The 21,724-nt window shown below is 43.8% G+C and overlaps 1 protein-coding gene across 1 annotated transcript in view; it reads left to right on the top strand.

Moving 5' to 3' along the window:
• Nucleotides 1-21,724, top strand: part of ABCA4 (ATP binding cassette subfamily A member 4) — a 129,286-nt gene that overhangs the window by 14,160 nt on the left and 93,402 nt on the right. Inside the window, exons 6-8 of the mRNA XM_063132547.1 lie at nt 9,069-9,266; nt 18,169-18,258; nt 20,271-20,511. Of these exons, the coding sequence (XP_062988617.1) occupies nt 9,069-9,266; nt 18,169-18,258; nt 20,271-20,511 (529 nt within the window). The remainder of the gene's footprint in view (nt 1-9,068; nt 9,267-18,168; nt 18,259-20,270; nt 20,512-21,724) is intronic.

The raw sequence follows: 21,724 nt of genomic DNA, 5'->3' as shown, positions 1-21,724 counted from the left end.
CAACGCCCTTTGCTCCTCAACATTAGCTACGCTGGCTAGAGCTGATGGGAGTTCCGGACCAACATCTGACGGGCCACACATTTCCCACCCCTAATGTAAGGGATAATGTTGTAGGTAGTTGTCCTCTTAGCGCACAGTTGACATCCTAAAAAATCAGTTGACTGTGAAGAGCCAATATAGATGTTACTTTAGATGTGTGTCTAGCGGCACCATCTTTTTAAAATCCACAGTAAATGCTTCTTTCAAAAAACATGGTAAACCTTTCCCTCAAACAGAGTGTATAGCAGGCACGAGTGAGACCTGCAAGTGCAGAGGCCAGAGAGAAACTGCTTTAACCATGCCGTCTCAATGGATTAATGATCACAGATGTAACACAAGCACAGTGAGTGTAAGCCATGGTTTGCATCTGCCTCGAACAAGCAAGTTTCACAGGCTGTTTTGCAGCTTATTCTCCTCTGAGTGCCTACTCCGAGGGAAGCTCGGAGGATGGCAACAAGGCAGAGGGCCTTTTCAGTGGTGGCCCCCCAATTATGGCATGATCTCCCCGATGAGGCTCACCTGGCGCCAACCCTGTTATCTTTTCGGCGCCAGGTCAAGGCTTTTCTCTTCTCCCAGGCATTTAACAGCATTTAACAATGCTAAGTTTGTTTGTTTTTAACGGACCCCAGAACTGTTGTTTTTCAATGGATACCATTGTTTTTATACTGTTGTTTTTATGTTTCTGATGGTTTTAAATTTTGTATACTTTTTAATGTTCACTGTTTTTAACTTTTGTAAACCACCCAGAGGGCTTCGGCTATGGGACAGTATATAAATGTAATAAATAAATAAATAAATAAATAATGGTAATATTTGACAATTATTCAGAAAACAACCCATGATTTAGCGTAATGCCTGCAGAAGGCCGAAAGTTGTCTTTATTGCCTTGGAGGCTGAAATGCTGAGCTGAAATAGTCATGGGTATGCCCAGTAAGTGTCATCCATGATTAGACTTGGCTTGGATTCTCTTTGTATTCAGCTGTGCATCACTTTATCTCGATACAAGTGTGAATGGGACCAAAACTGTTAAAATACCATTCTTGATGTCAGCCAGAGCAGAGGTGGAAGGCATTGACAGGCCATTGTCTCATGGGAATAGATTGGACTTTTGAAAGGAAGTTTTCCACCTTGAATTCTCAACAAGTAATAGCTTTAAAAAACACACCAAACACCTTTAGTAGAAAATTGCACTCCAGATTATTCTTAAAGCTTCTTCCCCTCATAGATGGCTTGTGTGTGACTCAGTCTGGGCCATCATTGCCCCCTCTGTGATTGTGGCTGGAGAGCCGTGAGAGGAATGTTGTGGTTATGAATGAGGTCTGCTGAATCAGATCGCTTGAACTAAAGCCTTTCGACTGAGTGAGAGTACAGAGGGTAGAAGAGAAGAACTCAGGCTGAATGGCACAATTCCTCTTTATTTTTCTTTCTTTTATTTTTCTTTTTCCCCCCTCTTTTTTTCTGCTAATAATGCCCAAATGTGGGAAATGTGACTGACTGTTTACAGCCAGCAGGAGATGGAATTAATGAGCCTGCTTTTCACTCCTCTTGGTTTTTGCAAATGGTAGGTGGCTTGCGTGATCATTGCCGGATTGTTCAGCCTATCAGGTTCTAACCAGAGCTGTAGGAAGCTTGCTGACAGCTCTTTGAATTGCACAGAAGAAAGCTTTTTCCTGCCTGGAAAAAAAAAGTTCTGTGCAACGTGAAAACTAGCGGCTTTGAGCAGCATAAGTTTTTCCAATAAAATAAAATCCGATCTCTTTCTCTCACAAGTCCTGCATGGTTAGGCCACCTTACAAAAACTGCCCGCTGTTGAGTCATTGTGATTGGGCCACCTCTGGCCATGTTTCAACGGGTATTGAAAACCACTGAGATGCCCATGTGTACAGCACCAACACTTTCGACACACCACTGAGGAAATTACAGTTGAGTCTCAATTGAAAACCTTTGTGTTGGTCATGCAAACTCATGAGGCTCTCATCTATAGCTGGTGCTTTTATTTGACTAAGAACCACACTGTTTTCAGAATCTGAAGAGTGAAGTCAGGGAGAGTGGGGAGAGTCGTCCGTCATCGTTTGGTAGAGCAAAAATCAGCCACCCGGTCAACCCTTTCTATTAATACAGGGTATAGATTAACCCGCATCCCTCTACCTTGTCCAAGTGGCCATGTGATTGCTGACCCAGGGTTGTAGAGTAGACCCTGCCCCTGTCTTGATGGTGGTGCGTTGGTGCCGCAAGGCCTCGGGCACCTGCATTTGCACTCCTTCATGGGACCTGTATGGGGAGGAGCACAGGTGCGGAGTTGCCACTGCTGCTGCGCCCGAGCACCGGGGAGGGGGAGGAACGAGGCAGCCAGAGGGGGAGGAAGAGAAGGACACGCAGCACCTGAACCAGCTCTCTTCCCTTTGGCTGCCCCGTTCCTCTACCCCTGCTTAATTTTTTTTAAAAAAATCCCCCCATTTTATTTTTTTTTAAATATTGGTTTTTTAAAAAAAACAGGTCGGGGGGGAGGAACGGGCCTTGTTCCTCTCCCCCCCCCCCGTTTGTTTAAATTTATTTACAGATAAAAACCTAAAAAAAAGGCAGGGAAAAGAATTTAAAAAGATTTTTTTTAAAAAAAGCTTTAATTTACATATTTTTTTAAAAAAAATACACACACAAAGAGGAGGGGGTTGGTTCATTTGTAGATTCCTAGTGTGACATACGAACCCTGATTTGTTCTTAGGTTAATTTTGGTTGTTTAATACAGAAATAACCCAAAGCATCTGAGTTATATGTTGTTTACAAAAATTAACCCATGATTTGCCGCTGTACGCTGCTGTTACATGCAAACAATCCCAGAGTAGCAGCCAATTGTTGTTCCTGAGGGAGCGCATTCCCTACTTCCTCAAGCCCTTTCATGTGTGCCTGATAAATGGGCCTCCGTGGGTAATGGTGCCCTAAAAAGGGTTTCTCCCACAGACCCTGATGCCCAAGCATCAAGTGAGACAGGCACCCCATAGATAGCCAAGTCCTAAGCTGTTTAGGGTTTTAAGGTTAAAACCAACACCCCATAATAGGGAGCATGCACCCACCTGCATTCTGAATGCTATATTTTAGACTGCTGTCCCTGCCCAGAGCATGTTGGGATTTCATCTGGGAATGTATACGTTTGTGCAGACATCTCTAGCTGCAAAGCAATATCCTGTTGCCAGTCGACCAAAAGTACACAGCTACTATATGGGAACGGATGTCATTACCACGGGATGCTTTGATGCTCCTTTCTTTGCCACTGTTAATCATATATCCTGTTTCCTCCTGAAACAGCATTCGGGAGGGAGAATGAAAAAGGGGGTCCTGCTCACAGAAAGGCCCATTTACAAGCATTCGAATCTTTGGCAAAGAGCAGGACACAGCTGAGGTGCTGACCTCACGAGCACCCTGGGAGTGCAGGAAATGACACACACTCGCACATGAAAGCTAAAACGAATCTAGAGGCCAGCTAACTGAGAAAATATTTTGTTCCTCCCCTCGAAAGGGCTTGCTGAACAATGGCATGCTGATAAACTTACTGGAATTTGTTTCCCAACTGCTGCTTTCAGGTTGCTCGAGAGATAACGGGCTGCTGCTGACTCATAGCAAAAGCTCCAGGAAGATTGGCTGCAGCCAGAATTATACCAGGATAGGAGGTTTAATATTTTTCTAACCCTTTACTCTTCGGGGACATTCTCTGAATTGGAGCTCTGTTTTGTGAAAGTTCTCCTGGGCTAGTGATTAATTTCACTAAGCAAAGGTGTCTTATTGCTGTATCTTACACAAGGTATTCTGGTGTCCTTGGCTGGCTGTTTTGGAGCCTATCCATCATGGAGAGTTTAAGCCTTAGACCAAGGGGCTGTCTTCACAGCAGCAAGTTGTCTTAACTAGCCAGTGTGGTGTAGTGGCTAAGGTGTTGGACTGGGAGCTGGGAGATCCGGGTTCTAGTTCCCACTCGGCCATGGAAACCCACTGGGTAACTTTGGGCCAGTCACAGACTCTCAGCCCAACCTATCTCACAGGGTGGTTGTTGTGAGGATAACATGGTGAGGAGGAGATTATGTACGCCGCCTTGGGTTCCTTGGAGGAAAAAAGGCAGGATATAAATGTAATAAATAAATAACTAGGAGAGGCAGCAGAGGCTTTCTGGCAGCCATTAGGCTTGTTGGGCCCGCCCGCCCCTGCAGATTCCCATGATCAATAGGAGTTTGCCTTCTGCCCGGGAACGCCCTCAGAGTGGGTCTGAGCGAGGACAGTCTAGCGGAAGAGCCGGGCTGACCTCACTCTGGCTGGAAAAGTCGGGGTAAGTCCCTGACTTTTCAGCTGCACTTCTTCATCTCTTTGCCCTGGGGTGGCTTTGAACCTACGGCTCTGTCATATAACCAATGCAGCGCAGATCTGTTGCCACCCCGGGAGAAAGACGACGTCAAGACAGCCCTCAGGAATGTTCCACCTCAGACCTGCACCTGTGCACTGTTGGGGCTTGCCATGTCATTTAGACTTGGGTGGCATGGCTTATTTGTAGCAGGTGCAACCCTCAAATGACCCAGCAAAAGTCCATGGGTTATTTGAGGTTTGCTACCCCCTCAAACCACCCTTGCCACCCAGTTTCAGATGACACAGGGCAGGAGGGTGTAGCAGGAGGGATGGGGAGATTTGCTGACTTACCTGCTTCCGTGATCCTCCCCCAGCATCTAGACGATCATGCGATGTCCCAGAAGGGGAGAGGGACATTGTGGCCACCATTTTAAATTTTTAAGAGGAGCCAATCACATGGAGAAAAAGGGGAAAAGGGGAAAAACATGCCCAACCTCCCCAGATTCTTGCCAGAGGCAAGAATCTGGCAGGGCACTGGCTTCGTACCCCCAACCACTAGATATTCTTTTTCTGACGCTCCTTATACTTCTGGGGCTTGTCTATACGGCTTGTTTACCCTGACCTAAATGCACATGTTCACGTTTTAGGTTACATGATGCAGCCGTCGATTCGCCTCAGCACTGGGTTTTAACCGCGATAATGCGCATCTTCGCATTTGCGATTTACCACGACTTTTCCATCATGTCCGAGTTTGTACCATGTTATGGCTATGTGTCTTTGGGGATGTTAAATCGGATTTTGACATCTGGACGGAGCTTTGAGGGTAGGACAACGTGATTGGCCAGTTTCCCGATTTTGCACCAATTGGCTGCCTCGTTTGTTTGCGCCGATTTTAGTTTGAAGTCTCTCCGGAGCTCCGCAGGGAATGCTTCTTAAAACAAATTTATTTATGTATTTATACATTTAGTGCATTTCTGTCCCACCCAATATGCAAAGCTTTCTGAGCTGTTCACAAAAACAAAGAGGGGGAAACGGGCAGCCAGATGAAGAAGACATGTTCTGCTGCCTCATTCGTTTCCCTCTGCTGCCTCTTTCCTATCTGTTCTATGAATCTGCGGAGCTCCACATATAAAAATTATAGCTTCGCTCCTCTCTCCTCCAAAGCTTTGTATGTGCGATAATGCACAAGTGCACATTTATAACTCACTCTAAAAGAAAATCAATTCAGGAAATAAATCGCTGTTGCTGCTGCAGTGTGACACTCTTTACCTACATTTGAATCAATGAAAATTCGGGTTTATATTTAATGAGGAGCAATCCCGTTGTCATATAGGTGGGGGGTTGGTAATTATCTGCAGGCATTGCTTACAATCTTCTGATAATTCTGCAGGTGTTATTTACAATCTTTCAAACATAGCTTTCCACCCATAAGGGTCAGAAACTGCTTTTCTATACTTTGTTGAACGAAAGGTAAGGTTCTCAGGGTGGTGAAATATTTGGCCAGTATCACATTCTGCATGTTTTCTGTGCTCCCAAAGAACTGTGGTGATGCGCGTAACTCTGTGTTTGTTCCCAGCACGATTAAAGCCGCTCTAAATCCAAGCCTGCCATTCTTTACATTGATTTATGATGATCTCATCCACTCTTCCCCACACAGACTAAGGGATCTGACCCAAAAGAAGGCCCAACTAACAACAAATTGCAAGGGAAACATTATTTGCATCAAAATGCTAAGAAAACTGTGTTCTAACTAAAATATATCAAAGATCTGCTGAAAACACATTCCAGGAAACATCTTTCTACCCCTCTAACCACTACACTACACTGGCTTTCAGATTCTATCTCTGTTGCTGCTAATAATCATAGTGACAGTAACCATAACAACACTGCTGTAACCAGTCATTTCTATGTCCTGTACCCTGAGTTCTGTGACTCTCCCATATCTTTTAAGCGTACCACTGGTGAAATACACATTTCTTACTGCTCAGATAGACTGCACCTGTTCCCAAAGCTGTTGTACAAACCACCAGCTGGCTGAAGCGGTCCAATGTCATGTGTATTTATTTTTCTCCGTCCCATCCATAAGCAGTATTCAACGGCTGAATGTGTTTTACTGCTTTGGAGGGCTGTATGTCCAGGGACAAAGTGAAACTGAAATAATGCCACTTTGCCTGGCCTGCTGCTCCCACTAAGCCTCTGAACAAGATATCTTTATATACTTTAACATTATGTGTACCCATCAAGATCTTTGCCCTTTTTGCCCCTCTTTCCCCTTTCCCATGGGTAGGAAAGGAGTGCCATACAACGAGACAGCTATGGTGTTTTCTTTTGAGCTCACCAATGGAAAGTGATGCAGATCAGGCATGGAGCTTATTTGCATAGGACTTGGCACAGGCTCACGTCTCACACCTACACTAAGACAATCCATTCCTGCTTGATTTTCCATCAAACTAAAGAGCTTAACTATTCCGTGTTGGCCCATATCGCTCTGTCTCCATCTGATGTCTTTGAGGCATTGCTTCACATGTGACTTATTTTTCTTACCACCTATGTTCGGAGTGCCATGATTAGGCAGATTTTGGTTTCCCAGCTTGCTAGGCAAAATAGAGACACTTTGAAATGTATGTGAAATGTCATTTCACTTTGAAATGAATCCAGGCAAATGAACAAGACCCACTTCTACTCCCCCCCTGCCCCATTTTGATTACAGTTCTGGAAGTATTAACGGTATAGTTCATTTTATTCCATTTATTATATTTCTATAGCGTCCCATAATTGAAGCTCTCTGAGCGGTTTACAAAGATTAAAAATCATTAAAAATACATAATACGAAGTGCAAAACTATTTACATAATTTTTTTTTATTTATTTGTTTATTGCATTTCTATACCGCCCAATAGCCGAAGCTCTCTGGGTGGTTCACAAAAATTAAAACCATTCAAAGTATAAAACAACAGTATAAAAACATGATATAAAATACAATATAAAAGCACAACCAGGATAAAGTCAGCAGCAGTGCAGAAATACAAATTTTAAATACAAATTTAAAACAGAAAAGTTAAAATTAAATTTATAGACTGTTAAAATACTGAGAAAATAAAAAGCTCTTCACCTGGTGTCTAAAGGAATATAGTGTGGGTGCCAGGCGAACCTCCTTAGGGAGATTCATGTAAATCATATAAACAGACAGTGCACGCACACGCACACACACACAACGTATATCTAAAAACATTTTCCAAAGATAATCCAGGACCTGATTAAAAACTCATTTTATGCTACCAAATGTCTGAGAGAAGAGGGCAGTTTTTACCTGGTGCCAAAAAGATAACAATGTTGCTTTCAGGTGGGCGTCGTCAGGGGGGCACCACCAAGAAGACCCTCTCCCTTGTTGCCACCCTCCAAACCTCCCTTGGAGGAAGCACCTGGAGGAGGGCCTTGGGTGCTGAATGTAGTGTATGGGTCTGTTCACACTGGGAGAGGTGGTGCTCAGTCAGGTATTGTACCCCCGAGCCATGTATATACTGTAACTAAGGGCTAGTCCAGAAGGCTTGCTGCGAAGTATGAGATGGTGCCCCCTGTTCCACCTACAACAGCGGACTCAGCTAGCAGTTGATTTTTACTTCGATGCTAGTGATGGAAAGGTATTGTTGCACCACACCTGAGGGCAGCAGAGTAGTTTAGGAGGTGCAGTATAGGTCTCATTGTACATACAGCCCTATCTTCCAACACATGGAATCTGCTGCCTGAGGTAACTGCTTCCCTTGGTCGCAAGATAGGGCCAGCATTGATCCCTGCTTTCCTTGGCCCAGGAGAAAACCTAGGCCAAGATTTTGTTTGTAGTTTGTAGAGCCCTGCAAGGGAGCGGTATAGAACTGTATTAAAAAGGCCAAAACCACAGTTGAGTTTTTCACATCTATCTGGAGCCTAAATTCAATAGTCAAGGTTCAACAGGTAAATGCAATCCGAAGATATTTTACCCAGCATCAAACGGAAATTGCAGTTAGTTGCTTGTGGAATGGTCACAGTTAGAAGCAGGGTAAAGAACTGGATGGGCCATTTGGTCAGCTCTGGCACTGCTCTCATTGACCTAGTTCACACATAATGCTAACCCATGGTTTATTTAGCCCATGGTTTGTTACCCTACCCAGGGATTATCTGACAGATAATCCTTGCCTTGTTTTCTGAATCCTTGAGATGTTTGTTTCCTTCTTCCTTTGTCCACTCCCTTGCTGTATCCCAAATGCCTTTGAGGTGCTGTAGTACTGGCATATAGAACAGCTGGTTTTTTTTACCACTCTTGCCTGCTGCCTCTGAACCAGGAACAACCCACAGTTCTAGATTCACACGAAATGACAACCCATTGTTTAAACAACTTAGAGTTTACAACCCAACAACAAACCATGGGTTCTCTTTCTGGGTTGTTCCTGGTTAACAGTCCACGGTTTGTTAGTGTGTCTGGCTTCACACATCATGACAGCCTGAAATTCAACCCATTCAACAGGCTTATATAAACCATGGGCTGGCATATGAACCATGTCATTGTATTTTCTTCAGGTGTCCATTGCCTTTGTTGTTCTTTGGAAGAAATTGTTCTGCATCACTCATAATTCTATTTTTTATTGGGAGGTACTTCCAAATTGTTACTGAGTAGATGGAAGACAATGCACAGTGATCAAAAAGGTGTGTTTTGTATTTTGCCTACAGTTTGCCTTTGGCGTCCCAGACTTGACTTTGAAAGATATCGCCTGCAGCAAGGCCTTGCTGAATCGCTTTATTATCTTCAGGAGGCCAAGTGGCTTTCAAGCTGTGTATAGCGCAATGTGTGCCCTTTCCCAAGAGGCCTTGCAGAAGGTCGAAGACTCTTTGTATGCAAATACAGACTTCTTTAAGCTTTTCCATCGGGTAAGTACCAGCCAAGAGGCGTATCTTTTTGATGACAATGATGAGGACGGTAATGTGTGTGTTTTAAAATCCTTTTGCTAGGTTAGTCTTCCCCAACCTGTTGTCCTTCAGATGTGTTGGACTACAACTCCCATAATCCCCATCAAGCATGGGGAAATTATTGGGAATGAAGCAGATAATAATTCATATTAGCTGGAGTGCAGCAAGGTGGGGACAGCTTGTGCTAGATCGTGCGACAGTGATATTGGTCCCAGGTGCAAAAGTAAGATAATTTGGTGGCTTTTTGTGTTGGTGGTCAGAGAGAATAGGAAATATCAAATACCTGTGAACCAGAGCCACTGTGGGGGTCCTGTGAGGTCCCAACCCCCTCAGAAATACTTTCCTGAACAGTTTGCTTTCATTTGAAAAAAAACAAAAAAAAACAGCAGTTCTGCTAGCATCATTCTAATCAAGAAGTGGTTAGAACTAAATGAACTCTGCCTCCCAGTATTCCAGTCAATAAGTGCAAAGGCATTGGGATGACTGAATCTTAGAATCATAGAATAGTAGAGTTGGAAGGGGCTTAGAAAGCCATCGAGTCCAACCCCCTGCTCAATGCAGGAATCCACCTTAAAGCATACCCGACAGGTAGTTGTCCAGCTGCCTCTTGAAGGCCTCTAGTGTGGGAGAGCCCCCAACCTCCCTAGGTAACTGGTTTCATTGTTGTACTGCTCTAACAGTCAGGAAGTTTTTCCTGATGTCCAGCTGGAATCTGGTTTCCTGTAATTTATTTCATGTCCTGCACTCTGGGATGATCGAGAAAGGTGGGGGACAGATATGACACTTTTTCATGTATATAGTAACAACGAACTCAATTCTCTGAGGGCGGATCCTTATATAGCCCCAAAGGCACCATCCAAGCACAAGCAAGAACTATCACCAGGTTTGGGGGAATTCTGCATTTTCAGAAGTACCAAATACAGGGGGAAAGAAACCATAAGAGGGGAAAGCCCAAAACAACACATGGAAGGCTGACTGACTATTGGAGGGTTTGGACCAGAAAATCAGGAGGTAGGAATGGGATGGTATATCTTGGGAAGATGATGTGGCTGGCTGGCACCATGGCTTGCTGGAAACCTGAACAGGAACACTGCACAATTTGCATTTGGCTGCAGGTCATCCACTTGCTTTTTGTTAACAATAGTGATCTTATACACAACTGTGATTTAAACATACTAGAATGCATTGATTCAGGCTATTGCCATTATGCATTTATTGATCTTAGGCCTTTCTCCCACCGTCTCCCACCCTGCCCCACCCCCAAGGTTTTTGGCTTGCCAAGATCTTTAGCATTGGTATCTAATTCATTCCACATTAGAAATTTCACCGTAGTTTCCCCTCTCCTGTATGTCCCAGTATGCCTTGATTTTGAGCTATAAAGATGTTTTGTGAAGTCAGGGTGGTTGGCAACATCTGTGATTCACAGATGCTGCTAAACCATCCTGATGGAAAGACAGAATTTTGCCCGTATTCGGTTATCTGAACATTTGAAACAGGTATGCCGAAGGAAAGATTGAAAACGTTGACTGAGTATATCATATTTCTTGTTGAAGGGCAAGATTTTTCTATTCTCAAGGCCATCTATAATTACCCTAATAGTCTGGTTATTGCTTTTGTCATTATATCAGCTATTTATGCCTTCTTGAGTGGCACATTGGAAAAGTTTATGTAAAACATTTATACTCTGAGCTTCATAAAATCAGGGAAGCTTCCTAAATTTAAAACACAATGGCTGGGTTCCCTCCCACACTCAGCTGTGGGCTGTCGTGGAACCATGGAGAACCCATGGTTCGTTGCTGGGTTGTGTGGGTTGTTTGTGATTAACAACCCTTTTTTTTTTAACCTGGCTAGGTTCACACACCACAATAACCCACGATTCAACAACCACCCACACAACCTATATTCCACTTTATTTATTTATTTATTTATTACATTTTTATACCGCCCAATAGCTGAAGCTCTCTGGGTGGTTCACAAAAATTAAAACCATAATAAAACCTTGAGTGTGAAATATCGTGTAGTGTAAACCCAGCCATTATATAGAATCAATATTCATATTATTCTGATATAATTAAATCAAAACCTTCACTGCTTTACAAGCCAGTACCAATACCACAATTAAACCAGTAGCCTAATCTGTAAAACAGTTATGTAGTGTAAACTTTCCAGTCCCTTGAGGCAAATAGAAGCTTATCTAAAAAAAAGAACCTTCACTTATTTTATAAGAGACATGCAGTTTTCTAGGGGACGGGAGAATAGAGGCCAGGGTGGCAAACTCACCACTGTACAGGTCCTGTTCCTTCCTTTTCCCATTATTTTTGTCTATATTGGGGCCAAGCTAGATGTGCTGTGTCATCATTCATGTGTCTACCCCAGTCATATATAAAGTGGGAAAGGTGGTGGAGATCTTAACTTAATGGAGTATATGGGAATGGGACCACGAATCCTTCTCTGCTCCATAGATCAGCTCCCCACAAGAAAAGTTTTGATTGAAAACAATTCTTGTAGATTTTTAAGGAGTAGTTCCTGGGCATTGAGATTTATTATGATGATGATGATGATGATGATGATGATGATGATGATGATGATGATGATTACATTTATATCCCGCCTTTTTTCCTCCAAGAAATCCAAGGCAGTGTATATAATACTCCTCTCCATTATATCTTCACAACAATAACCCTGAGAGGTGGTTTGAGCTGAGAGTCTGTGACTGGCCCAAAGTCACCCAGTGGGTTTCCGTGTCTGAGTGGTATATGATATGGGGTAGCCCAAGACTCATTTTGGGGTGCAGGGGCCTGTCATGACTCTCACCCTTCCCTCACAGGGTTGTTGTAAGGATAAAATGGAGAGGAGAAGGACCATGGAGTCCTTGGAGGAAAGGCAAGATATAAACAAACAACAATTCCTTACTTCAGTCCCATGAAATGAGAACAGTTACTGAGGGAAGGCATGGATGGGGAGGGTTCAGTGCCTCTCCCACATGCACTTTTACTGTCCAAGTAAGGCACCCCCTACCCACTGTTGCTTTACAGGTGTGTGGGATGGAGAAGTGAAGAATGCATATGTTCTTGTTCACCACCATTACATCAAGATAGTCCATTAAGTACCTGTGCCCAAGTATTCATGGTTGATGAGAGGACTTACTGAAATGAATGACAAGCATGTCCCTTGGGCATAATGGGAGCCATTCACAGGTCCATAGGAAATAATGGGAACTGCGAATGACAATTGACATGACTGGGCTCCACTTACTGGTAGCTTGCTTTAATTTCAGTGCAGTCTTGTCTTTTTCAGCTCCCGCTATTCCCTTGGGATCTTTGGATAGCTCCCATGGTTCAATGACAGTCTTATCATTTGTGTCAGTGCATTCCCTTGATTAAGGGGTATGTGTGTGTCCCCTTCCTTCATATCCTAAATCCAAGGAGGTTTGATGGGTGAAGTAGATGAAAGAAGATATGTAGTTTGGGAATGTTCTAAGGAGAAGGGGAGAGAGAGAGAGGGAGAGTTGAGCTTCTTTGAACATAGAGAGATAGGAGGAAGAAGAAGAAGAAGAGCTGCAGGACTGAAGATGAGAGACAGGGAAGGAATGATAGATGAAACAAAGAGCTGGGGGTTTCGTATGTGATGCCGCTTTGTACGCGGATTCCCCCAAAACTCCGCAGCATCACTGCTGCAAGGTGGATTCAAGAAAGCTAGACAGCAGGAAGGAGCACAAGCTACCCAGCCAGGAAAAAAGTCAGTGCCAGTGGCCATTCGACTTCCCAAGCCTGGCCCCTGCCCTCCATTCCTGGGCTTACCCTGTACTGGGATCTGCCCCAAACCGAAGCCACCAGAGACAGATGGAAGAAACAACGTGGTGGCATTGGAGCAATTGGAAAACTCACAGTAAAGCCACACCACAAAAAAGCGCAGTTTCTGGGGTAAAAGCCTGATGTGGCTGTGAATGGTCGGCTGCGTCATATAAATGATGCAGCGCCACTACGCAGCCACTACAGGGTTAACAGTAAATGAAAAGTGTGGGAATGGGAGGTGGGCATGCAGGTCAATATAAATTCACACCAGACCTTTTCCTTGGAAAACGTTGAGAAGAATTCTTTGTCAGTGATGCAGAGTTGAATAGGAAGTTTTGGGGAGTGAGTCACATGGCTGGGGTGCTAAATGATACATTCAGAGAGAGAATAGAAGGTTTTTGTCTGGCAAGGAACAGAGTAGAGCCGAAGGAGGAAAGAGTGCATTTATAATGGGCAGAGTCAGCACATTCTTTAGATTTCCTCCAGAAGCATTTCAGCAGCCTAGTACCAGGAACGGAAAATGTGGGTAGTGGGAATTGGCCGAGGCTGCAGGGTGGAGGCACAGAGAGAATGTGAGGAGAACACAGCAAAAGTGGCCACAAGGAGACGTTTGACACGCTTTAGTCAGCATTTATTACGTTGGCTGTTTCATGTTATGAAACGCTTCAGGTGAGCAAGAGGCTGCTCTCTGTCCCTTCAGAGTTTCTCACAACCCCTCCATTCTTATGCCTTCAGAAGGCTCCGGGAAAGTGTCAGCAATAACCTGGGGCTATTTGGGTTGAGGGCGTTTCTGTTCACTGTACATGACAGGTTATAAATACCAGCATGTGCTTTCCATAAAGCTGTCATTTTGTCAGGTTTCTGACAGCTTGTGAGTTATCTGTGCAGTAGAATCTTTTCTCTGCTTTCATGTCAGTCTGCCTGTCTGGAAGGAATGGTGCCTTTAGCAGTTGAGTAGAAGCCTTTTAACCTGCAATCTGATTTAGGGCTGCTTCATTTTACAACTCGGCCCTAGGATATGAAATCTGAACTCACAAAGGATGCCTACTGATGGGGGTGGAGGAGAGAGAGTGGGGGATGCTCTGGAGTGAGAGTTTACCTCACATTCCGATGAACAATTGTTGCAGCCTGGCAGGAAATCCATTTTTAACAGGCTTGTTATGGTTACCCTAAAATAATTCTGGCATTGATTTCCTTTACTAACCACTGATGTAGTGGAGGAAGGGATGTCAATTGAGCCACTGTGAATAGTTTTGCCTACAGTTATTGGTGGGCTTCAGTTAAAGCTCTGAATTTGTCGATCTGCTTTACTACAAGTCCTTCACTCATTTAGGCCCCTGATCAAAATTCTTCCGCCCTGTTACTGCAGCTGTTTGGGGGAAATTTGATCTACCCTATTTCTTAAATTCTAAGACACACTTCCCCCCCCCCCATATAAACATCTCTAAAAATGGGCTGCGTCTTAGAATCGCGGGTATGTCTTAGGTTTTTTTTTTCCCCTGGTGGTGGTACTGAAATTAGTGTGCGTCTTACAATCGATGGTGTCTTACAATCGAAGAAATACGGTAGTTATGAGTGGAGAACCTCAGGCCTGAGGGCCAAATCTGGTTCAGAGACGACCCTCTGTGGTTCCCCAAATAGTCCCACCCCTTTCCCTCCAACTACCAATCATTTGGTAGTTTCCTGGCTTTGTGCAGTTTCCCCCCCATTCTAGAATGGGGGGAATTACTGGCAGGAATTAAGCTAAATGTGCTGGTGTTTTTTGGTATTTTGGCCCACCCCTGTTTGCCTTTGACCCTGCCTTCTTTGCCTTCAGCCCAACTCACCACTGGCCCTCAAATGCTTCTCCCAAATGGAATTTGGCCTTCGGGTTGAAAAGGGGTCCCCACCCTGTAGCCACGTGCTCCACGACAATGTTTGCCTCCATGATGGCCCTCATAATTCATCCTATGATTCATCACTCCTTAAACAAATGGAAGGGAAAGATCACATACAGAGCATCCACATGACTAGCTCAGCCTTCTCCAACCTGGTGCCCTCCAGGTGTTTTGGCCTTCAGCTCCCATCAACCCTAGCCAGCTTGGCCAATGATTTGGGCTGCTGGGTGTTGCAATTCAAAACATCTGAAGGGCACCAGGTTGGGGAAGGCTGTCCTAGCTCAAACACTGCTCCCCCCACATAGCTGCAAAGACAGGCCTATTCCTGCCTGTCAGGAACTCACACATCAGCACCTGTCTGTGTCCATAGACACAGGGCTGAACCTCTTTCAGCCCAGGGGCTGAATTCAATTTTGGAGAAGCTCGGGGGTGGGGGAGTGGGCAGGCCTGCCAGCAGTGGATGGGGCTGAAGGCGAAAGGGAGTGGGCTAAAATATAACAAATATGAGCACATTTTAACTTAAAAGCTCTTACTGTAGTAACTAAGCTTTAGCAGAGGTATTTCAACCTTTTAGAATGGGGGGAATTTTTTTTATTTTTATTTATTTTTTTATTTATTACATTTCTATACCGCCCAATAGCCGGAGCTGGGAAACCACCAAGCAATTAGTAGTTGAGTGAAAGGAAGTGTGGCCATCTGAGGAATTCTGGAGGCCAGACTGGGATGTCATGGGATTTGTACCATGGGCCTGAGGATCCACACAGATAGCTGCTTTCTCTCTCTGATATATACTATCCTTCCTCCAAGGTTCCCAGGTGGTTTATGTAAGGTTATCCTATTTATCCTCAAAACAATAAATAAATAGTGAATTGCCCAGGGCCACGTTTGAACCAAATCTCCATGATTCAAGCCCAACACCTACATCATAGTGGCTTTGAGACAGCACTTTTGTGCAGCAGTAGATGGGGGTGGCCTTCTCTTCCCAGTGTTGCCCTGTTATTTGCTTTGGTCACTTGGGAAGAGAAGGAATCAATGGAGAAAGAAAGGTCAGTTAATAGGCAAAAGTCCCCACTGAAAAGGGTAAATGGGTGGGTGGGAGATATCCATATGGCTTGGAATTATATGTCAGAAGTGGGCTGAAAGCAGATCTCCGCATCTTTTGGACTTCACTTCCCAGTATTCTTGGCCATCGACCATGCTGGTTTATGGGAGTTGAATGTCTGGAGTTTTACCTTCTGTGCACCGGTGCTATAGGTGAGGAGCAGAAGTCAAAAACAACTAGATAGGGACTTAAGGTCCAGGGTAGAGATGGGAGAGGCCCCATGTAAGATTTCCCGACCATGCCCATGCAACATGGGTATCACTAAGCCTAAGGAGAAAATGATACATTGCACATGAGAAGCTGCTCCAACAACATGTAGTATCACTTTCTCCATTCATGATATCATCATGCCATAAGTTTCCCTGCTCCTACCAGCAATGGCCAATGATGTGCAATGGGCTGCATTCAGTATCTGGTCAACTTTTTAGCCCAGGGGTCATGATGGTAATCTTCATACTGCTTTTAACCTGATCTGCTGAGAACTGCAAAGCAATCCTATATTTACTCAAAAGTAAGTCCCAGTGTGTTCGATGGGGCTTACTCCCAGGTAAATGCAACATCTTCCTTCTTTTTTGCCCAACAAATTAGCTAATCATCATCATCAAGGGTAGTAAGTGGCTAAAAGAGAAGGTCAAATGAAACATCACCGACAGGAGTTCTGAGGAGTAGTTGAATATTTTAACTAATCCAAGTCACTGGTGGGAGTGTGGGAGTGTGTGGCAGAGCAAGGAAATGAGCGGAGAGCAATATGGATTAGGTGAATTCTTAAAATTCTTTGTTTGCCCTGTAAAATCACTCATCCCACAATTTCCTGGTTTGACTGGACTTTCTCATAAAGTGACAGACAGACCATGGATACTGGAGGCCTCCCTTGTAATCTATGGTATGTGTGATGCCACCGCATGATGCATTTTGAAATAATTTCAGCAAGCCAGAAGGACGAAACCTAGAGGGTAAAGGGAGTGGATCCTCTTCATGTTTGGATTATATGCTTCCCACAGTCTGCAGGGTGGGAACAAGCATAGCTCACGCATTCCAATTCATCTTGTACGTTTCAGTTCACCGTCCGGGAAAGAAAAGCAGATTCTTTCAGATTCCACAAAATCATGACCCACACCAGAGGTGCTCCAAGCTACTTTTTACATCTGGAAATGGCTTTTGTTCAGTGGAGCCTGGTGGCTCCAATGTCAGTGGGGTGGTGAATCCTCTCCAAGTTTCAGTCAAAACCAGCCAGAGCTCTAAAGGAGTCATCCAAAGTTCTTTCACATCTTGGATAACTCATTTAGAGCCCTGGATGGTTGTGACTGAAACCTGGAGAGGATTCACCACCCCACTGACATTGGAGCCTCCAGCCTCCACTGCTCTTGTACCATTACATAAAAAGGGTGAGTCTCTGGTTGAGCAGTGAGCATGGACTGGAGTGTGCCACCCATTTATTTCCAGCATAAACTCAGGCGTCTGATCATATGGCTGATGTTGATACCCCTGGGTTCATCATGCATTGTTTGATTGTAAATGGTTGGACTACTGTCAGAAGACAGAAATGCTGATTTGGATGGACCATTGACCTGAGCAAAAAAGGCAGTTCTCACACCCTGCTATTATAGTATATATACTGACATATTCAACTGGCTTCCATGCAAATGATCCCCTAGCAAAAGTTTTGGAGGTGGCAGGGTAGGATTTATTTTTTATTTTTTCTTCTGGAACTCTGAAGAGGGAAATAATCTTTTATTTTCATTTTCGGGGCATACATACTTCTGCTAGTGATGCTTCACTAATCATACTTCTGCAGCTTCTGGAACAAAAAGTGGTACTGCCCCTTAGGAAATTGTCTGAACTACTGTCTTCACAATTACACCACCTGAAAACATATTTATTATTTATTTAATTTATATCGTGCCTTTCCATCAAAAAATGGCACTTGAGGCAGCTAACAATAAAATACATATTAAAAACTGCTACAACCACTGCCTACTCCTAAGTCTGTGTGGTTTGATAGGTTTTGGAGCCCAGCCTAAGATAGCTGTTAACAGGTTAGAAAGACGCTATTCGTGCCTCATCAGCCTTCAACTCTTCTTCGTTTGCAGCTTCCTACTGTTTTAGACAGTAACACACAAGGTGCCGATTTGCGATCATGGGGGCGAATACTTTCTAATGTATCTCAAGCAGTGCAAAAGGTAAGAGTCCGGCCATGGAGAGACAGCATCATCTGAGCAGTATAGAAACTGAGGCTGAAGCTAAATGTCAAGTGGTGTTTCATGATTCTTCCTTAGTTTTGTTTTTCAAACCCAACATGGCCCAGAGCAGGCAGAGAGGTGTTGCTTCAACCTTTCCTATCTGCAGATATAGACCAGACTCTGGTCTCTGTCCAAATGTCAAATTTAAATAAAATTGTTTTCCGGTTGACATCTGTAACCAAGTAGGACTGGGCACAGGCAAGCATCCTTTGGGACAGAATGCAACCTGCTGCTGCTTGGGCCAGGGTCATAATTTCACTCACTCATAATTTCACTCACTCAGAGCCTAGGGCTTATCAGGTAGCCATTCCATCCTAATGCATGGATTTGTGTCTTCAATGTAGTTGTATCTAACTGCATTGCTACCACACTAGCCTGGCCATTTATTATTTATTATTTATTTATTTATTTATTTATTTATTTATTTATTTATATAGCACCATCAATGTACATGGTGCTGTACAGGGTAAAACAGTAAATAGCAAGACCCTGCCGCATAGGCTTACATTCTAATAAAACCATAATAAAACAATAAGGAGGGGAAGAGAAAGCAAACAGGCACAGGGTAAGGTAAACAGGCACTGGGTAGGGTAAAACTAACAGTATAAAGTCAGAACAAAATCAAGTTTTAAAAGCTTTAGGAAAAAGAAAAGTTTTTAGCTGAGCTTTAAAAGCTGCGGTTGAACTTGTAGTTCTCAAATGTTCTGGAAGAGCGTTCCAGGCATAAGGGGCAGCAGAAGAAAATGGACGAAGCCGAGCCACTATAGACTGCTAGGAGTATTCAGGCAAGGTTGCATTCTGCGCTTGCAGCAGAATGAGCTCAGATGATGGGGTATGAAGTTTACAAAAAAGTCCCTGAAACTTAGGAAACAAAAACAAAACTAGCACAACAGTGAGAGAACTGGGCTAGAATATTCTTGCGCATGGGAGCATTAAAAAAATGATTTCCCCCTTATGAAGTGGCATAGTCCTCTGCACAATCTTATTCTGTAGATCCAGCTCCAGATTGGCTAAAGATGATCTCTGATGATCTGATTGGTATCCAGAGCCTATAGGGCATCTGGTCATTTGTTGCTCTTTGTCCTGAGCAACTGCTGCTTTTTCTCTGCCCTCGCACCTTGCCTGCTCGTCTAATCTCATTTTGGACTGCCTGCTACCTTGTTTGGTCTCTGGTTTCCTTTGCCTGCCTCTGCATGACAGCCTTGATTATGAGAATAAATTTGTAGCCCATATTTCTTGCATGTGCCCGGCACCCAGCCTTTTCTGCAGCTCCCATTGCTGCGACTGCCAAATTCACTGCAGAAATTTGTCCATGGCATCCAAAAAGAGCCAATTTGCCCTTTGTTTTAATGGAAGCTAGGCATGGTTTGCACAATGAAATTCGACAGGAGGACGGTGCAGCAACACAAAAGGGGGAAATCAGCTCTTTTTTGCTTTTGCACCAGCCAGCCTCAAGGGAAATTTCGGTTGGCTGGGGCCCCTGCTGGGTTTCTCATATATATATATATATATATATATATATATATATATGTGTGTGTGTGTGTGTGTGTGTGTGTGTGTGTGTGTGTGTGTGTAATTGACCACTGGAAGTTGCCCATCCTACACAGTAAAACCTCACTATGCCTTTAGAACTGTCTCCAGCTCCCAGATTGAGCCCATCTGATCTTGCCTTAGTACAATTTGGCAGTTCTTTCAAATATCATAACATTAAATCAACACATCCTGGTGTTTAAGAAGGACAATGCTGATGCACACCATGGATTTTGTTAGAGGAGAAAAGCTGAGCAAGAGGATTTGTTCCTTACAACATCAAAGGACTAGAAGCGGACAGGTTTCCTTATCTGTGTTTGCAGCAGCGGCAGGAATCTCTGACCCACAATCCTGCACAGGTGTCTTTAACTCCTTTCTGTTCTTGGTACAGCCACTCATTAAGATGATTCCTTCCATTACAGCTAGCACGTAGGCCAAGCGTTCAAGACCTTTTGTCCACTCTGCAACCGCTGCTGCAAGATGGAGAGCCAGCCTCCTTATGGCAGCTGATGAGTACTTTATCTCAACTCCTCTGTGGTTACCCAGAGGGAGGGGGTTCCAGAATACTCTCTCTCAACTGGTACGAAGATAATAATTACAAGGCTTTCCTTGGGGTTGACTCCACGAAGAAGGAATCCGTTTATTTTTATGACAACACAACCAGTAAGTATCTTGTTGGCCTGGGACATCATGTCAGATGGACGGGCGTGCGTCAAGATGAATAATGCTACTGTTTACACCATTAGTCATTTTAGCTCTCTGGCCTGAGCAATTAGTGTTTAATCTATGCTAAGGCATAAAGCAGCTGGAATCATTAGGGCAGGAATCTGGTAGATGTACATGTTTGCTAGCGGTGCAAGGGTGCCATCCCTGTAAGATTGGTCTATTGGTTTATCTGGAGTAGTGTCTTGACTCCGATATTGACAAGCACCAGGTGTTACAAAGAGAGCTGCAGGAAGACTCAAACATGGACAGTGCTGGTGGGTGCTCCATCCATTCGGGGAAATAACTGTGTAAAGTTAAGTGGCAAAGTAATTGAAATGAGACAGGAAGCTTTTTAATATGCTTTCTTTTAAAATCCCAGTCATCTTGCCATAACCATTAAGAATGTGATCATTATTTATACCATCACTCTGACTGCTATTCATCGATTGATCATATACCGCTGATAATGCTTAACTGGACTTACTTTAGTTCTGACAGCTTTTGTCCTTAGTGCTGCAGCAAGAACTGGGATGGTTTTTCCATTTAGATTTGATTGGTTTTTAAGCTGAAGCTAATCTGGATCTTGTGCACAGGAAAAACTTTTCCCCCTGTCTTATCTCTTGGATTTAATACCTTTCATATCAGCATACATATCTACCATCCTAATTATCCTAAATTATTCCACCCCATCCTTGAAATCTTGAGATATAAAGAATTTGAACAAGCAGGGCTGCCTCTATCATGAGGCAGGGTGTGGCAATGGCCTCAAATACTAGACTTTGGGTGGTACTAAAGGTCAGCAAATGGTCAATGGTTTCATATAGGGTGTCATTTGGATTTTCTGCCACAGGGCCCAATATGGCTTGGGTGGGTCATTTCTGAAAACTGGGTGTTTAGAAAGACACCTAAATAAATCACGTATTTAGGTGTCTTAAATAGACAAAGGTTGTTCTGTAATGGGAAACAAAGGCTGTTCTGTAATGGGAAACAAAGGCTGTTCTGTAATGGGAGTGTAATGGCTCTTGGGTTGCTATCTTCTTTCTATAAGGGCTCTTTAATCTTTAACAGCTGTATAAGAGGCAGAAATTCAGCAGGTGACGTTTTTCATCACTGCATCTCCATGCTGGCAAAAGCTTCTCTTGTTGAATTTATCCTCTGCTGCTGTTAAAGG

This window comes from Elgaria multicarinata, chromosome 1 (assembly GCF_023053635.1).
Source record: "Elgaria multicarinata webbii isolate HBS135686 ecotype San Diego chromosome 1, rElgMul1.1.pri, whole genome shotgun sequence".
Lineage (NCBI taxonomy): Eukaryota > Metazoa > Chordata > Lepidosauria > Squamata > Anguidae > Elgaria > Elgaria multicarinata.
Note: the sequence above shows the minus strand (reverse complement) of the source record. Positions and strands in the feature narration are given on the sequence as shown.